The sequence below is a fragment of the Schistocerca gregaria genome, chromosome X, assembly GCF_023897955.1.
Source record: "Schistocerca gregaria isolate iqSchGreg1 chromosome X, iqSchGreg1.2, whole genome shotgun sequence".
Classification (NCBI taxonomy): Eukaryota; Metazoa; Arthropoda; class Insecta; order Orthoptera; family Acrididae; genus Schistocerca; species Schistocerca gregaria.
In genome coordinates this window covers 594,330,206-594,351,407 of record NC_064931.1, presented here as the reverse complement: position 1 = coordinate 594,351,407, position 21,202 = coordinate 594,330,206, and the positions used below count along the sequence as shown (strand labels likewise).

At 35.8% G+C, this 21,202-nt stretch overlaps 1 protein-coding gene across 1 annotated transcript in view; it reads right to left on the bottom strand.

The window, feature by feature from the left end:
• Positions 1 to 13,284: 13,284 nt before the first annotated feature.
• Positions 13,285 to 21,202, bottom strand: part of LOC126298738 (protein artichoke) — a 185,792-nt gene continuing 177,874 nt past the window's right edge. Inside the window, exon 13 of the mRNA XM_049990176.1 lies at positions 13,285 to 16,904. Coding sequence (XP_049846133.1) covers positions 16,523 to 16,904 — 382 coding nt within the window. The 3' untranslated portion in view covers positions 13,285 to 16,522. The remainder of the gene's footprint in view (positions 16,905 to 21,202) is intronic.

Below are 21,202 nucleotides of genomic sequence, written 5' to 3'. Positions count from 1 at the left end.
ATGTGCCATCTCACCTGCTCTCAATATTCATCAAGTTTACTTGTGATGGTGTTATATTCTTACAACATGACTCATATTCTATAACCAGTGTATAATACCACAGTTGCAAAGACTACAGAAGAATAGACATGCAAATGACCGGACGCGCAGTTTACAAATTTGTGAATATATATATATGGCGCACGATGGAGATTTGAAGGTGAATCTACCACTTTGCAGTTGAAGACTGTGACCATACAAACTCGACGCCGCACTTTTTGCAAGCCATTCGATGTTGCACATCTTCAGCTTGGACCATTCAATGCTTCTATTTTGCTTCATTTTTCACAGTTCAGCACAGCTTCTTCTTGTTTTCATGCTTGATCTCTGTTCAGTTTTACCACTAAATCTGTGGGGGGGGGGGGGGGGAATTGAGGTTCCCTTGTAAGCAGCAAACTCCTTGCTCCCAGGAAGGATCCTCTTAGTTTGGATGAACAAATTTTCAACTAAGAAAAACAGTTTAAATTAAATTTTGTTATGTCATCTGGTTCAGTATAATCAATGCTTTATTGTATTGCAGCCACAAAATACATAATTTCACACATTTTAATTGCAATATAAATTGAATAGTTTTTCACTTTTGGGAACAAATTGTGTTCAGTAAGATTTTTAGTGACCAAATTTAGGTACATTTTCCTTGCCATGGTGTTTTTCCAGCATAGTGGTCATGAAAACATTTCTTCTGCCGTAAAGTGATCTTGTTTGGGTTGATAGGATTCCATTATAGAGGTCACATAGCATGCTTTTCAAATCCCCTGGCATCTCTCAGCCACCATCCTTCTGTGAATTACACTATGAATTCTTGTCCAAGACATCCCTCTCAGATTTATAAAGTTTCCTTTCTAATTTACACGGTGTTGTGTGGCCTTTTCTGTACTGATAATGCAGATCAATTAAGAATGCTGCCGTCACCCAGATACCTGGGAAAGATTAAGAGTTGACTTTACAGCTGCTACTTTATTTTTCATTCATCAAATGACTGTACATTCATCTGAGTAGTAATAATTTTCTTTCATTTTCACTTAAATGAATAGTGGCATGAATGCCCCTTTCAGCAGCTGTGAACTAACCATTGAGTGAGTCCAAAACTTCCTGTTGCATTTCTTAATATATGCTTAAACAAAAGTAGATAAACATTGCCTGCTTTCTTCTACCTACGTCCATAAGGTTTGGCTTTCAATCTAGTACCGCTGTGCGATTATTGCTCTGATGCTGCTGCAGGTGTATTGAAGATTCTCAGCATAGAGAAAAATGGTAAGCATGACCACAGCAGTTACACAGTTCTTCCATGAAGTGCTCTGTTGATACCAGATCATGCAAACACCAGGTACGGTATATGTTTAGATCTGACAAAAGTGTTTGACAAAGTAAACTATAGGTTATAATGGGCAATCAAATGGAAACCGAACACCCACTACAAGTATACCATGGAATGGTTCCATTCAAAAGTAATCACCACATGTGTTACGACATTTATGCCACTGGGAGATGAGAGGTAAGTTCCTGCTTTGTAGAACGTGGTCGGCTGCTGACGGATACACAACTGCAACCCCTCTTTCACTTCCTCATTCAAGTGAAACCGACGTCCACAATGTTCGGTCGCCATAGGTGTTAAACCACATGGTGAAAAATCCAGTGTGAACCTAGGATGTTGCAGTGTTTCCCAACCATATAGCTGAGGCATAGCCTTCATCTGACTGGCAGTATGGGTGAGGCAGTACCGTGTGTGAGGATGATTCCCTCTAACACCATACCTGGGCGTTTTGACTTTATGACTCATGACAGTTTCTGCAAAGTGTCTTTCTAGTACTGTACATCTGTGCACTGTTTATGGATCCACACGTGAGGAACTCGATGAGGAGAAGTCCCCTTTAGTCGAAGAAGGAGGTCGTCATGACCTTGCCAGAGCTTGTGTGAACAGCTATGTGTCTCTGGCGGAGGAGATGTGTGGTGTTCCCACTGTTGGCTTTGTTGTGCTTCAGCAGTTTTGTTGGGAGACACTGCAGCATCTGCCGTATAGCCAAGATCTTTCACCATGTGATTTTCACATCTTTAGTGACCTGAAGAAAGACATACAAGGACATTGGTTTCAGCTGGACAAGAAAGTGCAAGAAAGAGTGTATTTGTTGGTTCATCAGTGGCCAACCGCATTCTTTGAAACAGGAATTCATCATCTTGTCTCCCAGTGAGTGAAATGTCTTAAGTGTTTGGTGATTAATTTGAATGGCACCATTCCATGGTCCCATTGTGACCAGTCTTTGGTTTTCATTTGACTGCCCCTCTTACTTCTAGGGGGGGGGGGGGGTGGGGGGGGGGGGGGAGAAGAGTCATCCATCTTACAGCAACTTGAGTGTTGGATCATAAGCAATGCACTAAACTGACATGCAAAATAGATGAAAAAATTTATAAACCTTCAATCTGTCAGTGAAACTGGAGTGTAAACTGTGTATTAGGGCTCAATCCTTTAGCCCTTCCTCTTCTTTATTGGAGTGCACAATCCATTAACCCCCATATTATACGGTATGCAGGTGACATCTCAATATTATTCCATGGTAAAGAATATAAGGTGCTTTAACCTTTTGTTACTAGTGTGGTAACATAATTAATAATGTACTTCAGCGATCAGGGACTCAACATGAATGCCACCAAATGTCAGTCACAGGCATTTAAAACAGGCAATATTCACCACATCTTAGTAAGTAATGTATACAATATCTAAGCAGCAGAAACTGACAGCTGCAAATGTCTAGGTGTGTACATTGATGACAATCTGCTCTGGACAAACCACATTAACTATGTACATGGAAAACTCAGTAGTGGCTTATATCTCAAACACTTTGCAAAGATAGCTCCTTGTGAAATACTAAAAACAGTTCACTATGGAACAATTTACCCGTTTATTAACTATGGGATTAAATTATGGGGCTCTGCAGCTGATCTCCACTTAAAGAGAAAATTGACATTATAGAAATGAGTTATAAGACGTATACATGGGATAGGTCATCAAGAATCCTGGTGTGAAGTTTTTGTACAGCACAAATATTTAACAATATATTCTTTGTATATATTTAAATTACTTACGTTTTCTATGAGTTAATCAACTGAAGTTTTCAAACATAGATATGTATATAAGCACAACACCAGAACAGACTATAAGTACAGGGTGATGCAAAAGTCCATTAACATTTGGAATTTAAGTACTTCAAGAAATAATGTAGGTAGAGAGGTAAAAATTGACAAATGTGCTTGAAATGAAATGCTTTTATTGAAACCAAAGAAGTGCACAAAATGACAAATAGATGGTGCTTTATATGATACAAAAGCAATAATTAGTATAATGACTGATTTTTAACAAATATGATTTTATTTATAACAAATGCTCAACATGTTCGCCATCATTCACCAAGAATACTTGTAGCCGAGAGACAATGTTGTGAACAGCACTGTATAGCATAACAGTAGGTATATTGAGAAATTACTATAGGATGTTGTCTTTCATCATGCCTAATGAGGTAGGACAATCTCAATAGACTTTAAAACTTCAGATCACAATAAAATCAATAATCATACAGATTGAAGTCTAGGGACCCAGGAGGCCAAGCATCACAGAAGTGGCCACTTGTAGCAATATGGATGAGTGTCATCCTGCGTAAAATTCATACCTTCCAGCAGGTGGTTATCAGCCAGTCTAGGGATGAAGCAATTCTGTAACATATTGGTGAACCTTGCACCAATCACACTGACAGTCTGAAAAGCAGCACCCCACATTTCCTTGAGGGAAAAGGGTCCAATCATAATTTATGTGGTAAATGCACACCACACCATGACTTTGTCATGTAATGGAGTTTCTGCAACAGTTCTAGGATTTTTGGTAATCCAAATTCTGCAGTTGTGGGTGTTGAGAGACCATTGGAGTGTGAAATGGTCTTCACTGGTCCACAACACATTAGACAATCAGTCATAATCTTGACCCATTTTTTGAAGTGCACACACTGCACATGCTCTCGATATCACAAAATCAGTGGCTAACAGTTCATGATTATGTTGAATTTTGTATGGGTAGCAATGGAGTGTACACCTTAGTGCTCTCCAAAGAGTAGTGCATGAAATGCTGGTGTGACATGTGAGTTTCCTAGCGCTGACTTCATCATGTGGAGATAAATCCGTTAAACTCTATCTTTCTTCCTGACTTGTCTGAGTAGCTGTAGCACTTGCATCTGGTCACCCACTATGAGGCCAGTTGTCTAGACGATCCATGGTTTTTAACTTGGTGATCATTTTCTTCACACTGACACTTGCCTCATGACCTTTACCCTCTTGAATACCATTCTTATGCCGATAAGATTGTAAAGCAGCAGTAGTGAATTCTTCATTGTGATGATGAAGCTTCACCGACAGTGCAGTTTCTAGTAAAGTTAACATGCTGTGATTCCTGGTGCATGTGACAATCTTGATTTGATTTGATTTGATTTGATTTCTTTCGTGTTCCATAGGTCCAACTGTGTTGGATACACATGGACATGGAACGAGTCAGTTTTTTACAAATACAATCTGATAATCTTATAGAATATACAGAAATTTGAGTACATAATTATATAAAAATTTATACAGTAAATTCTTTGGCAGCAATACAGAAAAAGAAAATACTTATTTTCTTAGAACCATTAAAACACCACAGAAAATAGATACAGAGCACACACAGATACAGAGCTCAGGTTAAATAACATTCTTAGTGGCATTATGTCAACTTGTATTATATAATATTAAAATATTACAATTTATTTAGTTAAAAATTCATCTAGACTGTAGAAAGCTTTTTATAGCAGAAATATTTTTGGCACTTTCTTAAACTTACTCTTGTTATGAATCTCTGCCTTTATTTCTGGATGAAGAGCATTGAAGAGTTTTGCTCCAGTGTAGTGGAATCCCTTTTGTGCCAAGCTCAAATTTCTGAGCTCACTGTGTATGCCAGTCTTCCTCTGTGTGTTATGCTCATGATAATTACTGTTTGCTTGAAATATCTCCATATTTTTACAAACAAAACACATGAGAGAAAAAATATATTGGCATCTAGTTGTGTATATTTTAAGTTTACGAAAACCATTTCTACATGAGTCTCTTTGGCACAATCCACATGTAATTCTTAAAGCTCGAAATTTCTGAGCTCACTGTGTATGCCAATCTTCCTCTGTGTGTTATGCTCATGATAATTACCGTTTGCTTGAAATATCTCCATATTTTTACAAACAAAACACATGAGAGAAAAAATATATTGGCATCTAGTTGTGTATATTTTAAGTTTACGAAAACCATTTCTACATGAGTCTCTTTGGCACAATCCACATGTAATTCTTAAAGCTCGCTTCTGTGCAATGAACACTTTCCTTGCTAATGGCTGGTTGCCCCAAAAAATAATTCCGTACTCAATGAGAGAATGAAAATAGACATAGTATGCCACTTTTGCAGTGTTAGGTTCAACACATGTAGTGACAACCCGTAAAGCATAGGTAGCAGAGCTAAGCCTCTTACAGAGATCAATAATATGTGAAGACCAGTTCATTTTCTTGTCAATTTGCACTCCAAGAAATTTTGTTCTTTCCATTCTTACTATTGGTTGATTACCACATGTCACACTTATCTCTCTCTCTCTCTTTCACTACAGCTCACTTTATACACGATTCTTATCCAATGACACTGACATGTTGCTATCCAGTTCACATGTTGCTCTCTCTTGACCAGTTTTGCACTGTTACTGGTTTCAATAAAACCCAATGTCATTTCAAGCATGTTTACAATTTTTTACCTCTTTACTTTCATTATTCTGTATATTAGTGCATTTTTGAATGTTAATGGACTTTTTTTTGGGTAACCCTCTACTTTATGAAAAGAACAAAATTAAAAATAATTAATGGAAGCTCATACATCCATGATTTGATTTGGTTGAAGAAACCATCAAACTATTTAAGAACATGAAACTGGATTGATTTTAACACAAAATTAATATCTCTTCTTATAATAAATGTTGACCATCGTTCAATGAGTTCTAAGACACTACTTATGACATGAACCCATAGCATATCAACCATAAAGTAATAAATGTATAAAACAGATATAAGACACAACAAGTGTAGTGTGCAAGATATTTTATAAATATAATTATTGTCATATTCAACCAATGGAAAATCCAGGATGGAATAATGACAATATCATGAAAAGGACAGTTGCTTCCTGCCATGTAGCAGAGATGCCAAGTCACAGATAGGCACAAGAAAAAAGACTATCAAACGAGTAAGCTTTTGATCAAAAAGGCCTTCATCAGAATTAGAAAATACACACACACACACACACACACACACACACACACACACACACACACACACACACATACACACACACACACACACACACACGTGCAAACGCAACTCACACACACTTGACCACAGACCTGACCTTGGCAGCTAGAGACTTCCTCTCTCTCTCTCTCTCTCTTTCTCTCTCTCTCTCTCTCTCTCTCTCTCTGTGTGTGTGTGTGTGTGTGTTTTTGTCTAATTCTAATGAAGGCCTTTTTGGCCAAAAACTTACTTGTTTGACAGTCTTTTTGTTCTGTCTATCTGCGACTCAGTGTCTTTGCTATATAGTGAGTAGCAACTGGCCTTTTGATAATATTGTTATTGTCATATTGTTATTTCTGACATTTAGATAAGCCATCATTGTGATGGCTCCAAGCAAAGAAAATATAAATAGATAAAATACTTGAGTAATCTACAAAGAGAAAAGCTTTTGATTCATCTGCCATGTTTTGTGGTAGAGAATTGTAGCAAAGAGCCCAGAGCAGAATCCTGTGGCATTCTCCACTTAACATGACCTCAGTCACATTCAAACCTTCTTTCTGTTTGTTGACACTGGACAACAACCTTCTGCTTTCCAGATATGCAATATGTTACTGAAGGGTTTTTTCCCTAATCGAGCAATGTTTCAACTTTTTTAACTGTATTATATGGTACACACAGTCAAATGTTTTTCTTCAATCACAAACAAATATTTAGTATCCTTAAACTATTGTTTAGCCCTGTTAGTGCATCACACACAAAATAATAAATTATATTGTCTATGGATAACACTTTACGGAAGCTGAACTGAGAGTCTGGAAGCAAATTATGACTAGCAAAATGTGGCACTAGTCTCTAACACATTGTTTTCTCAAAAACTTTTGAACACAAGCATCAAAGAAATTGGCCAATAATTGACAGCATCTACTTTCCCATTTTTAGGGTTCTTTGCCTCAATCGGTAAAGACAGAACCCCTATAGTATCCGTTTTTTGTCTGCCTGTGTGTCTGATCATTAAGAACCCTTTTTCTTAGGAATGGGTAAAGGTGTCAAGTTGAAATTTTTGTCTCATGTTAAGGTCTATGATTCTCTATGATCCCATAAATAGTTTAATCTTCTGAGTCACTGTAGCCAAAACACATGGCCATTTTGCCACATATTCTGACACTCACAAACTAAACCATTAAAACCTATAGAACAACAATATATATCCATGTGTGTGTGTGTGTGTGTGTGTGTGTTTCATGCTTGGTGTTTTATTAACAGTGCATGTGCCTGGGGGTAGGCTAGAACATGCAAGCTGCCAAAGTGGTGTCCAATAGAAAGACTTGCACCAGGCCATTGAGCCACATGAAATTATTATTATTATTATTATTATTTCTTTCTTATCTCAGACGTTATGTCTGGTCAGAAGTAGAAAGTGACGCGGACCTTGATCAAGCGTGACTTCCTTTTAACTGTATATGTTATATTGCATTTAGGAACTTTTGGGTAATTGAACATGTATCAGTAATTACGGATTTCTGTAGTTGTATATATAAGTTTGGATGTAGCTGTAATGCATTGATGTACTGGTGGATATTGTGTGGTATGACTCCTGTAGTTGATAGTATAACTGGTATAATGTCAACTTCATCCTGATGCCACATATCCTTGACGTCCTCAGCCAGTTGGATGTATTTTTCAATTTTTTCTCCTGTTTTCTTTTGTATGTTTGTTGTATTGGGTATGGATATTTCGATTAGTTGTGTTAATTTCTTCTTTTTATTGGTGAGTACGATGTCAGGTTTGTTATGTGGTGTTGTTTTATCTGTTATAATGGTTCTGTTCCAGTATAATTTGTATTCATCATTCTCCAGTACATTTTGTGGAGCATACTTGTATGTGGGAACATGTTGTTTTATAAGTTTATGTTGTAAGGCAAGCTGTTGATGTATTATTTTTGCTACAGTGTCATGTCTTCTGGGGTATTCTGTATTTGCTAGTATTGTACATCCGCTTGTGATGTGATCTACTGTTTCTATTTGTTGTTTGCAAAGTCTGCATTTATCTGTTGTGGTATTGGGATCTTTAATAATATGCTTGCTGTAATATCTGGTGTTTATTGTTTGATCCTGTATTGCAACCATGAATCCTTCCGTCTCACTGTATATATTGCCTTTTCTTAGCCATGTGTTGGATGCGTCTTAATTGACGTGTGGCTGTGTTAGATGATACGGGTGCTTGCCATGTAGTGTTTTCTTTTTCCAATTTACTTTCTTCGTATCTGTTGATGTTATGTGATCTAAAGGGTTGTAGAAGTGGTTATGAAATTGCAGTGGTTTAGCCGATGTATTTATATGAGTGATTGCTTTGTGTATTTTGCTAGTTTCTGCTTGTTCTAGAAAGAATTTTCTTAAATTGTCTACCTGTCCATAATGTAGGTTTTTTATGTTGATAAATCCCCTTCCTCCTTCCATTCTGCTTAATGTGAATCTTTCTGTTGCTGTACGTATGTGATGTATTTTATATTTGTGGCATTGTGATCGTGTAAGTGTATTGAGTGCTTCTAGGTCTGTGTTACTCCATTTCACTACTCCAAATGAGTAGGTCAATGTTGGTATAGCATAAGTATTTATAGCTTTTGTTTTGTTTCTTGCTGGCAATTCTGTTTTCAGTATTTTTGTTAGTCTTTGTCTATATTTTTCTTTTAGTTCTTCTTTAATATTTATATTATCTATTCCTATTTTTTGTCTGTATCCTAGATATTTATAGGCATCTGTTTTTTCCATCGCTTCTATGCAGTCGCTGTGAATATCCAATATGTAATCTTCTTGTTTAGTGTGTTTTCCCTTGACTATGCTATTTTTATTACATTTGTTTGTTCCAAAAGCCATATTTATATCATTGCTGAACACTTCTGTTATCTTTAGTAATTGGTTGAGTTGTTGATTTGTTGCTGCCAGTAGTTTTAGATCATCCATGTATAGCAAATGTGTGATTTTGTGTGGGTATGTTCCAGTAATATTGTATCCATAATTTGTATTATTTAGCATGTTGGATAGTGGGTTCAGAGCAAGGCAGAACCAGAAAGGACTTAATGAGTCTCCTTGGTATATTCCACGCTTAATCTGTATTGGCTGTGATGTGATATTATTTGACTTTGTTTGGATATTAAGTGTGGTTTTCCAATTTTTCATTACTATGTTTAGGAACTGTATCAATTTAGGATCTACTTTGTATATTTCCAATATTTGTAGTAACCATGAGTGGGGTACACTATCAAAAGCTTTTTGGTAATCAATGTATGCGTAGTGTAGCAATCTTTGTTTAGTTTTAGCTTGATATGTCACCTCTGCATCTATTATCAGTTGCTCTTTACATCCTCGTGCTCCTTTGCAACAGCCATTTTGTTCTTCATTTATAATTTTGTTCTGTGTTGTATGTGTCATTAATTTCTATGTAATGACTCAAGTTAATATATTGTATATTGTTGGTAGGCATCTTATGGGGCGGTATTTAGTTGGGTTTGCTGTGTCTGCTTGATCTTTAGGTTTCATATAAGTTATTCCATGTGTAAGTGTCTCAGGGAATGTGTATGGGTCTGCAATGTAACTGTTAAATAATTTAGTTAGATGTGAATGTGTTGAGGTAAACTTCTTTAGCCAGAAATTTGCTATTTTATCTTTTCCAGGAGCTTTCCAATTGTGAGTAGAATTAATTGCTTTGGTAACTTCATGTTGCAAAATTATCACTTCAGGCATTTGTGGTATCATCTTGTATGTGTCTGTTTCTGCATCTATCCACCGTGCATGCCTGTTATGTTGTACCGGGTTTGACCATATGTTGCTCCAGAAGTGTTCCATGTCTGTTATGTTTGGTGGATTGTCTATTTTAATGTGTGTGTTATCTATTGTCTGGTAAAATTTCTTTTGGTTTGTGTTGAATGTTTGGTTTTGTTTCCTTCTATTTTCACTTTTTTTGTATCTTCTAAGTCATTTGGCCAATGCTTGTAATTTCTGCTTCTTTTCATCTAATTGCTCTATCGCTTCTTGTTGTGAGATTTTACCTAACCTTTTCGTTTTGTTTTTTTTCTCACATTTGATGTCTTATAAATTGTGTTAGCTGCCCAATGTCTTTTCTCAGTTTTTCTATTCTGATCTGTAGCCTGTGTTGCCATGCTGGTTTTGTGGGTTTCTTCTGTGTGTTGGTTGGTTATTATTATTATTATTACTATTGTTTAACCTTATGTTACACTGACACATTCAACATCATTACCAAATGTTGTATTCATGGTTTACAGAACAATTAGTAATGTAATGTACTGTAAGTATTTATGCACATAACTAGCAAACCCAGCAATGCTTTGCTATTTATGAATATGTATGGGAATTGTATATACGTTTTAAACTTGTGTCCCCCTCTCTGCCCCCTCTCATTGCCCATCTCGTCTTCCTCCTCCTCCTTCCCTCCCTCTCTCTGTGTATCACCTCCGACTCATCATCCCTCTCTCTGTCCATTTTATCCTCCCCTCTCTATATCTCCATTTCCTCAACCCCTCTCCCCTCTTCCCTTGTCCACTTACCACTCTGTCAGACCTTGAGCCTTGTTTATTGCTACTGCAAACAAAACCTGCATTGTGAATTGAAATTGCCTCGAATGAATAGATAAATGAGTTGGTATCACTGGTATATGGAGTATGAGAAAGAGCTCTCCAGCTGCTGAATCTGAAAGGATAGTAGCTTCAATGATAGTATTCCACATAGTTTTAATCTGTGAATCAGTAAGATTTCAAAGTATTGGACAATTCAGTTTCCATGGTACCATTCTGATCATAAGCAGATAAACCATAAGTAAAACTCCCCCCCTTTTTTTGTAAAACTGATGCCAAGGAAGAAAATAAAACAGCACATTGCTCTGTATACAATTTTTGTTTGAAATCACATGTAAGGAGAAATTATATATATGTGAGAAAAAATTTGTGCAATGGTTTACAAGCCTTCCTATCGTAATTGCAACTGCAAGAAAGAAAATGAAATCACTGTTTCGCAGCATAACATAGCATTTTCTTTCTCACAGTCTGTACATTGCCTTTAAAAAAATTATGGTCTATGTCTGTCTCATTGTTCATTAGAGTATTGTGTAAAAATTTGAAGTAAATCAGTCCTGTACTTTTTGTGATTTTTGGTAGCAAAATTAACTAACAGCTTATCTTTATATGGAAGCATAGACTAAATTTATATGGAACTCTCAGAATGTGAGTCCAATTCACATTTTCCCAGTTTTTATAAAGTTGTTTCACTAATATTTCAGTCTCTCAGGAAATTGACCACACCTGGAAGACATATTGCACAGGTGGCTGAGTACAGAACTGATCTATGGTGTACTGATCTTCATAATCCTACTTGATACTTCATGAAACTCACAGAAGTTTTTATTCTTTAATGATTTAATAATTACTGTATTTTCATCTTTCCTTGTTCCCTGCAGCTACATATGAGAAAGTTTTCTTGGAATACAAGCTTTTATGAGTTTTGTGTTTTTACCTGTACTTATAAAATGTTGATTTAACTTGCCAGCTGTTGATTGATTGAACAGTTAGTGATTGTTAAATATTTTTTTATGGATCTGGTGGAGTACTTACAGTCTCATTCTGACACAAGAGAGGTGTAATATTTTGAACACTCACCTTCTCGTGTGATACTTCTTTCACTATTGACCATATAGTTTTAATTTTATTTTGAGAGCTTACTATTCTATTGATGTAATGGTTTGTTTTGGCCTGTCTGCTGACATTCTTCAGCCTTTTGAACTACTGTCTGGGCTCTGCTTGTCCTTCATATTCTGATACACATCCTGTTTCCTCCTACATGATATCCTACTGCTGTTAGTTATTCAGAATGTCTGCTTATTTGTATTGCATATCAGTCTGCAAATCTTAATGGGAAAGCACTGTTTGAGCAAGTGATAAAGGTTTGTAGAAATTTATTACATTTGTCATTAAAGTTGTTCTGTAAATTTCTTGCCAAATTTGCTCTTTAATATTGGCTGTAAGTGTCTGCATTGTAAGTGTCCTGATATCTATAAATCTTTTGTTTACTACTTTGGGATATGTCCCTGCCTTAATTCCTTTCAGTATTGCCTCACTGACTTTTGTGAAATCTTAACATCAGTGAAATTTGACCATGTGTGTGTGTGTGTGTGTGTGTGTGTGTGTGTGTGTGTGTGTGTGTGTGTGTGTGTGTCTTCAGACTTGAAACTTGAAGTTTTCAGAGACACACCCATGCATATGCTATATGTACAGCATTACCATGACACTCTCCTCCAAAGAATGAAATTTCTCTCACTTACTCACTTATAAACAAGCATTTATCTACATCCATACTCCGCAAACCACCTGACGGTGTGTCATCATGATCATCAAAATTCTTCTGAATGTTGTACAATGTCATTGTATAATATCCTTTAATTATAAACTTAAAACCAATGTTTTGACCATATTACAACAGCCTTCCTCAGGATAAGACTCATTGACCAGTTTATAATTAAAGTATTTTATATAGTAATGTGTTACAACATTGAGAACATTTCTAATCATCATGACACCAGATGTGGAAGTCTCTGAAGTTATGTCAAGTATTTATATCATTAATTGTTGTCATAAGTGTTGTGTCCTCTGTAGTTCTACATGCCGCAAGGAAATTTTTTTACCTACATAAACATATTCATGTCTTCAGTTTCTCAACTACAGAATTATATGTGACAGTATCACTATTAGTAATAACAATAATCAAATATAAAAATAAATGCTACATATTTACTTCAGTGTTATTAGTTGATGAGAAGAAACAAATGAATAGTGTCAGTCATTACATGCTCATTTCACAACAGCATTTTGAGAATTTCCTTAAAAAATGCTGTAAGTACTGAAGACAAGTTCCAGAAAACAAACTTCTTTATTCACTTATTTTCCATTCACAGTTTAAATACTTGTTATGTACACAGTAACAGATATATGTACAAATTAACAATAAATTATTGATACAGTCATGTACATATTCGAATATTCTACATTCTGTAAAACTATAAATACAGCATACACTTTTATCAGTCAATTGCAATTTCTTTACAAACTATATGCATTATATACAAACAGTAAAGTACTCTCTCTAAACAGACTGTGACCTTTCGGAAGACTAGTATGAGTTAAGTAATAGCTTCACTTAAAATAGTAAGCATATGATCAGATCCTTAAGTATTTTTATAACAGCTTGAGCTTTGCCTGTGAGTATATTGCAAATGACAACCATACATTTTTTATTATTTATTTACTGAGACAGTCCTCCTATAAAACATTCACTGGCATTTCAAAATATTTGTTTTAAATCATTTTAATTTTCCCCACAAATTGGTACTGAATAATACTTCCTTGTTCTTATATTGAGATTAACACATATTAACAACATTTCTGGCACTGAATTAGGTGCAGTAGTAGGCCTATATATTTCTTCCAGCGTGTAGAAAGTATTAGGAGGTTTGAATTAAAGTGTAGCTACTCACAGAAGTCCAATGTGGGCTGTAATTAACAGATGGCAGTGAAACTTAGTGGATATTCTAATGCATTAATGCAGAGCTGATTTATGCTGGAAAAAAATTAGTTCCAGGTTTGGCCACCAGTTGCAAACCTGGTACTATGAATGTGAGAGTGACGTATAGAAATTTTTCCACGTGTAATGGATTAGAAATGGGTCTAGGCGAGGAAAGGTCAAACAAGTGAGAAAAGCATAATGTCAATTTTACTATTAAGGGCCTGTACACAATTTGTTCAGCAGTATGAGCACTGGTGGCATTGACGAGATGCTGTACAGGGTCAGATTTGCACCTGGTGGCCAAAATTGGAACTTTTTTTCCAGTGTAAATTGGTTCCACAATAATGCATTAGCATATCTACTGAGTTTCTCTGCCATACAACAACTGCAGCATGAACTCAACCTCTGTGAGTAGCTGCGCTTTCATTATAACCAACTAGTATCTTACAACCTGCTTATAGCACTTCTAAAGACTTTATTATATCAATTATCCTCTAAATCAGAATGAAACTGCATGGTACATGTCACCCTGAGCAGTTTCAATTACACATGTATAATTATGTGAAGCAAATAAAATCTCCTGCAAAAGATGGGCAGTGGTTACAACAAATAAACCAGAGTTGTTCATTGTTGTACAATTTACAACCTTTGTATGTGACAGTAACAGATGTTTTTTTCATATTACAGCCACGATAGACAGTGCATCACAAAAATGTTTATTCTCTCTTCTACATCCAAACAAATATTTTATGATCCATCACATAATGAAATGACTTGGAAAAGACCATGTGACAATATTGTTTTAATGTTATCTGATGAGAAGGGGAATGTAATTATATTAATGTGTAAGACAACAAGATGACTTATTAAATATGTAATAACATTGCTATTTTCAATATTTAGAACTTGCTACAACTGAAGGAACAGCAGGGGGAGGGGGTACCTTGAATGTGAAAAAGCGCTATCATCTCTGAGCTCTGGATGATCTGCCTACTCCGCTTTTATATCATCTAATTTCTTTGTAACTTCCATTGGTAATTATCTGCTTTACTTTGATACAGTATCAGAAAAGAAACAGCTCCAACTTCAGCTCTTTGTTATGCATATCATTACAGGTGTTTTTAGTTGTAACAAAGGTTGTCATATATAATTTAAGGAGTTTCAGTTGAGGAAAAACAAATACATACTGGTATAGTAAGATGGGTTGGTTAGTACTGACTGTCATGAAATGCCAGTTCAAATACAAATAATAGAAATACCCATATATATATTTTCTCTACCTCTCTCTAGTAACAAAGTGCTAGTTTCTTTTTAATGCAGCTTACTTCTTCTATCTGAAAAATAATGTGATAGATATAGAAAATTTGAGGTATTTCATTCAGAGCCTGGATTGAGAAGGACATTTGAGGTGTGTGGAGTAGGTAGGAGAAAATGAGCTCTCCATTAAACTAGGTTCTAAGTAACCTGGCTGTCCTTTACTACTTCTCACATCTTCCTCCATTTTCACTATGAAGAAGAAAATAACTATTATAAGTGCAAGGATATCTTTTTATGCATTTATTTTATTTCTGTATTTGCTGTAATAAGTTATCTAACTCTTGGATGGGTGTACGAGCCTGATTACTGTAGATTTTACTGTGTACATGTGAAGGATTTGAAAAATAGGAAAGCATACAGCTGACAGGCTATGGAGCACTTAAGTTTATGTGTCTCCTTTTTGTACCAATCTACATAAAAGAGATGTTACAAATTCATCAAATCCATATGTGATTTTAGTTTCTAAAATAACAGTTGTCATTGATTAACAGCAACAATAAATGACTGAACTATCATATTCATTCCTCTTTAAAATATTCTTATGAAAGTCTTCTCCACTTGCCAACACTGGCAGTTAAATATTTTCATGTATGGCGTAATATTATGTTCTGTAACTGACAAGTCAATCAAAAGCGAATTTTGCTGCTACCGAGTTTATTATAAAAATGAAGTTCCTTAACTGATAAATATTTTCACCTGATGATTTACTTTTGCTTGCACCACATAGATTAGAGAAATAATAAGTATTTCATCACTTTTATCTACCAGCTAGTCACAATAACAGATGGACATATTAGTATGTAAAACTTTTAAGAACTTCCTTCTGTTTATAACATATTCAGATTAAAAACTTTCAGTAATTCTTTCTTTGGAGATTAGTTGAGGCATGCCATCAGAAGAGATAGCCTACTTCCATCTTTAGTCTCAGATTAAGAACAGTAGCTTCATTTATTTCTATTATCAGCTATCAGCCATAGCTTCATTTATTTCTGTCATCAGCTAACAGCCAATGCAAACATTTTGACACAGCTGCATGTTTGGTTATGCTTCTAATTATCTGTTAAGTAAATAAGGTCGATTTCATTTAAAGTTAAGAATTAACTAGTATCTTAAGCTGATGCTAGACAGCCTTTTAAAGTTCATGAAATCAATGGGATACTACTGAAGGCAAAGATTTAAATGAATTTTATTAATCAAGAGTATGACCAAACATTGCCAGAAAAAATGTCTTTGTATAATATGACTATGTGACAGATCACTAAGATATTATCACAACCTGAATATGGCATACAATGCAAAAAATAATAATGTCATAATACTTGGTAATGGAAGTGCTGATGATAAGGCACTAATAGAACCATCCATAGGAACACGCTCACACTGACTCATCCTCCATTTACGAATGTTCCCTTCACTGTCTCTTGCTAACAAGCACATTTGTAGGTCACCATGTCGTTTGGGTAAATCTTTCACAACATAGCTACGTGTTATGTAAGATAAGTCTTTCTCAAACAAATTCTGTACAAGTAGGTGTTGATTAGTGCTTTCATTTGATTGCATATTAGGTAGATCTCTCATTAGCAAGTGAAAGTCACCAATGTCTTCAGTACTTGACACATACCATGCCAGGCTAAGGTCACCCTTTTCATTCCTAGAATATAAAACAGAATTTTGTAAGTTGATAACAAGAATTTGTGTAGAGCCTGAAAGACATACAGAATTTAGTTTATATTTTAAGACAGCAACATGTGAAACATGGTATTTGACTATAATTATGACTGGAGTTGGGAAATATTTTTGTTTAAAAATGTAATTAAATATTAGGTTACATTCAAGTTCATTATAGTTCACCAGTGTTTCCAGCCACTTCAGAAGATAATATTATGAACAGTATCATTCTCTCTCTCTTTCTCCCTCTCTCTTCTCCCCATCCTCTTTTTTTCTTTCCTTTTTGAAAAAAAGAATACACTGCTATTTTACAGTATATTACTGTTTTTTTTTCTGTAAAAATCTATATTTTGTCTTTTGTGCCATTACCAAATACTATCATAAAAGTTCTTAGACCATTATCGAGTACAATGATAAAAGTTCATAGACCATTAACACATCATACCTGCTAAAGTGAACTGAAAGCTGACCTTACCGGATATGTAGTATTAATTCTTCTAAGAACTTTTAGCATTATAATTGATCATGGCATTAAAGCTAAAACGTAGATTGTACAGAAGAAAAATACAGTAATATACAATCAGATGGGGATCTATTCTTTTGGAAAATATGGTATGACTCTGGCTCAGCACCATCGAGTACCATTCTGTCAGTGTTTGTTAATTATGTAATTGTTATAGTTTCAAAGATACAACATTTTTATAGAAAGTAAATGAGGACTATTTTATTTTAACTGTGAATAATACAATTTTAAACATTGAAGATATGTCTTTTATGTGCCACATTTTCACAAAATGAATTCTGTATGAATGGAGAAAAAGGTTGTATACAAAAAATAATGTAACTTGTAATTTGAAATTCTCTCTCTGTCTCTCTCTCTCTCTCTCTTTCTGACTCACACACACACACACACACACACACACACACACACACACACACACACACACACACACACACACACATATATATTAATCATTCACATTTGTCAAGAAGTCTGCCTCCTGAATTTTGTCACTCACAGAAGAATATTATAAACGGCTACACATAAATGCTACACTAACAGAGTGAGGATTTCAGAAATAGTGTTGGATATTGCAAGCTTCTTGTTCATAATGTTTGTCATATAACAAACTAACTTTCATTCATTTGATGACTTAAGACTGTCTTCTCATTTTCTCTTTACTGGATCACACAAATTGGTTTCCAGCTACCCTGACAAAATCTACCAAAATGACATGAAAAATAGCACATTAAAGTTTCATGTAAGACATCAAACATAAACATATACTAACCTCTTCAAAAAATGGCAACACTCAGAAAGAATGACCTTAGTAATCCACTGTCAAATGATGATTGGAATTGTGCTCCAGGAATAATTGCATGAGATTGCAGAGAGGTGTCTTTTTGGCTCAAACAGGGAATGTTGTTATCACAGTTGTGCATGTGTGGAAACAGTGGACAGAAGAAGACTGTAGACAGCAACATGTGAATATTGGCCCACGCAATGTGACCAATGAAGAGGATGAATGCAATCTTGTCTAAATGACCATAACTGATAGTGTGGAGCGCCACTGGATGAAACATGTGATCTTGAGTTTCATGTAAACAGAGCAAACTACAAAACAACTGCAAAATCAGGAAGGTTGTAGAGCCTGAGGCACTGCCTCTTCTTCAGGCTATTAACATATAACATTTTAGCAGTAAAAGGTCCAACCACATGTCAAGCAATAGTCAGAGAAGTACAGATAATGCCTTCTCAAATGAAACTGGAGAAAATTCCTCTCCACAGATTCCACTCCTACCAGATTAAAACTGTGTGGTGGACTGGGACTGAAATCTGGAACCTTTTCCTTTTGTAGGCAAATGCTCTACTGACAGAGCTACCTAAGCACAACTCACAACTGACCCTCACAGCTTTACTTCCACCAGCACCTCATCTCCTACCTTCTAAACTTCACAGATGTTCTCCTGCAAAACTTGCAGGACTAGCACTCCTGGAAGAAATGATATTGCAGAGGCATGGCTTGGCCACAGCCTTGGGTATTGTCTCCAGAATGAAATTTGCACTCTGCAACAGAGTGTATCCTAAAGGAAACTTTCTGGCAGATTAAAATGGTGTGCTGGATGAGGACTCTAACCCAGTATCTTTTGTGCTCTACTGACTGAGCTACCTACCCAAGCACAACCTGCTCTCACAGCTTTATTTCCACCAGTACTACTTCTTCTACCTTCCAGAGTGAAAATTTCATTCTGGAAAGATTCCCTCAGGCTGTGGCTAAGCCATGTCTCCTCAGAAACCTTTTTTTTTTGAGAGGTGTTGCCCCTGCAATTTTTGTGGGTGAACTTTTGCAAAATATGAAAGGTAGGAGATGAAGCCATGGCAGAAGCTGTGTGGGTAAGTTGTGACTTGTACTTGGATAGCTTAGTCAGTAGAGCACTTGTCCAAAAAAAGGCAAAGGTCCTGGGGTTTGAGTCCTACTTCAGCATACAGTGCACACTCTGCTGCATACAAACGGTAGTGGGGAACAATCTCTCAGAATATATCCAGAGCCTCTTTAATTCTATACCACAACACATAAGATGTGCTCCTTATAGTATCTGCATCAGTCAACTTTTGTCATGTGGAGCCAGTTACATCATTCTGAATATTTAAACACAGATATCAGGTACAGCTCTGTAATCCCATTTATTAGTGTATAGTCATTTGCCTAATCTTTGGACTAAAGTCAATTTTCCTCATATGTATCCTTCTTTGTGGAGCAATTTTCACAACATTTAGTGCCTTTTTCTAGTTTGAGCCCATGTATCAAAGTAATATTGATAAAGCATTGGCAAAAAATGATACTGGCAGTGTACATTCAAGAGTTGGAACATTCAAGATATGGAAAATATACAGCTAAAATATTGAAACATAATCCAATTTTACTAATTAAGTCATAAACAGTTAGCAGAAATACCTATAAATATATATAATTATGTAATTTTGTGATTTATTAATGCATCTGCAATCACACGTTCTATGAGAGACCTAAATACCTGTTTTTGCATTACTATACAAAGTTAGGTGAATTGGCACAGCAGGGCGACAGTGACGACATAAGTTAACATTGTGGTGATTATACCAAGATATCAGAAAGGGTCACAATTTGAAAACGTTAAAGGAGGAGGTCAACTCAAGAAACAAGCAGACAGAATATAAATATGACGACGTAGGGAATAGTCATAGCAATAATCAAGTGAAGACATGAATGACAATTTCCATAAAGGGGTGTAACCAATAAACAATGAGAAGAAAAGAAGACATAAAAGAAAACAAATCAAGGAGGTTAAAGTATCTGTTCTACCCTCAAGTAAAATCTGCCTTCTATTACCAACCCTGTCTTCTCCAACAAATTGTTCAAACTTTTATCAGTAAAATGGGTTCCCTACAGGAAGTATGCTGGCTCCCCTATTATATGGCATCAGCTGAACTAATCAGGCAGTTATTGTTAAAACCAGAGTGTTCATTCAAGCAGATCATACTAGGATTCTGCTGGTGGAAATTATTTTAAAGAGGGTGAAAATAAACTCACCAGTACTCTTGAAGGGCTATTAAAAACCACCATTTGAACCCATATCCAGGAATGATGTAGATCTGTATATTACATCGAAGAACTAAGAGGAAAGAAGACAACAATATATAATGGGCTGTGAAATGGCAATGAGATAGATGGAAAAAATTAAGTAAACAGCTCATTATTTCAAAAGTAATTACCATAATTGCCAATACATTTATCCCACTGTGAGCCAAGACAGTCAACACCTTCATGGAAAAAGGTTTGCAGTTGCTACAGAACCATGATTGTAACCAGGCATGCACCTATTCACCTGAAGCAGATAGATTGCCACAAGCACCTTTCATAAATATGGAAATTGCATGGGGAGAGGTCAGCATTGTATGGAGGATGTGTAAGGGCTTCTGAGTGAACTTCAGCAGTGATTCAAAACAACCTTGGCAGTCTGTGAGCCCTTACACATCCTCCATACATTCACGATGTATCCCCATGCACTTTCCATATTTTTTGAGCACTGAAGAAAGACATTCATAGCCATCAGTTTTCTTTGGATGAAGAGATGCACGTCTGGGTACAATCATGGTTCTGTGGGGAACCGAAAACATTTTTCCATGAAGGCATTGACTGTCTTTTCGTACAATGGGATAAATGTTTTAATGGTTATGGTGATTACTCTTGAAATAATGAACAGTTTACTGACTTTTTTCCATCTGTCTCGTTTTCATTT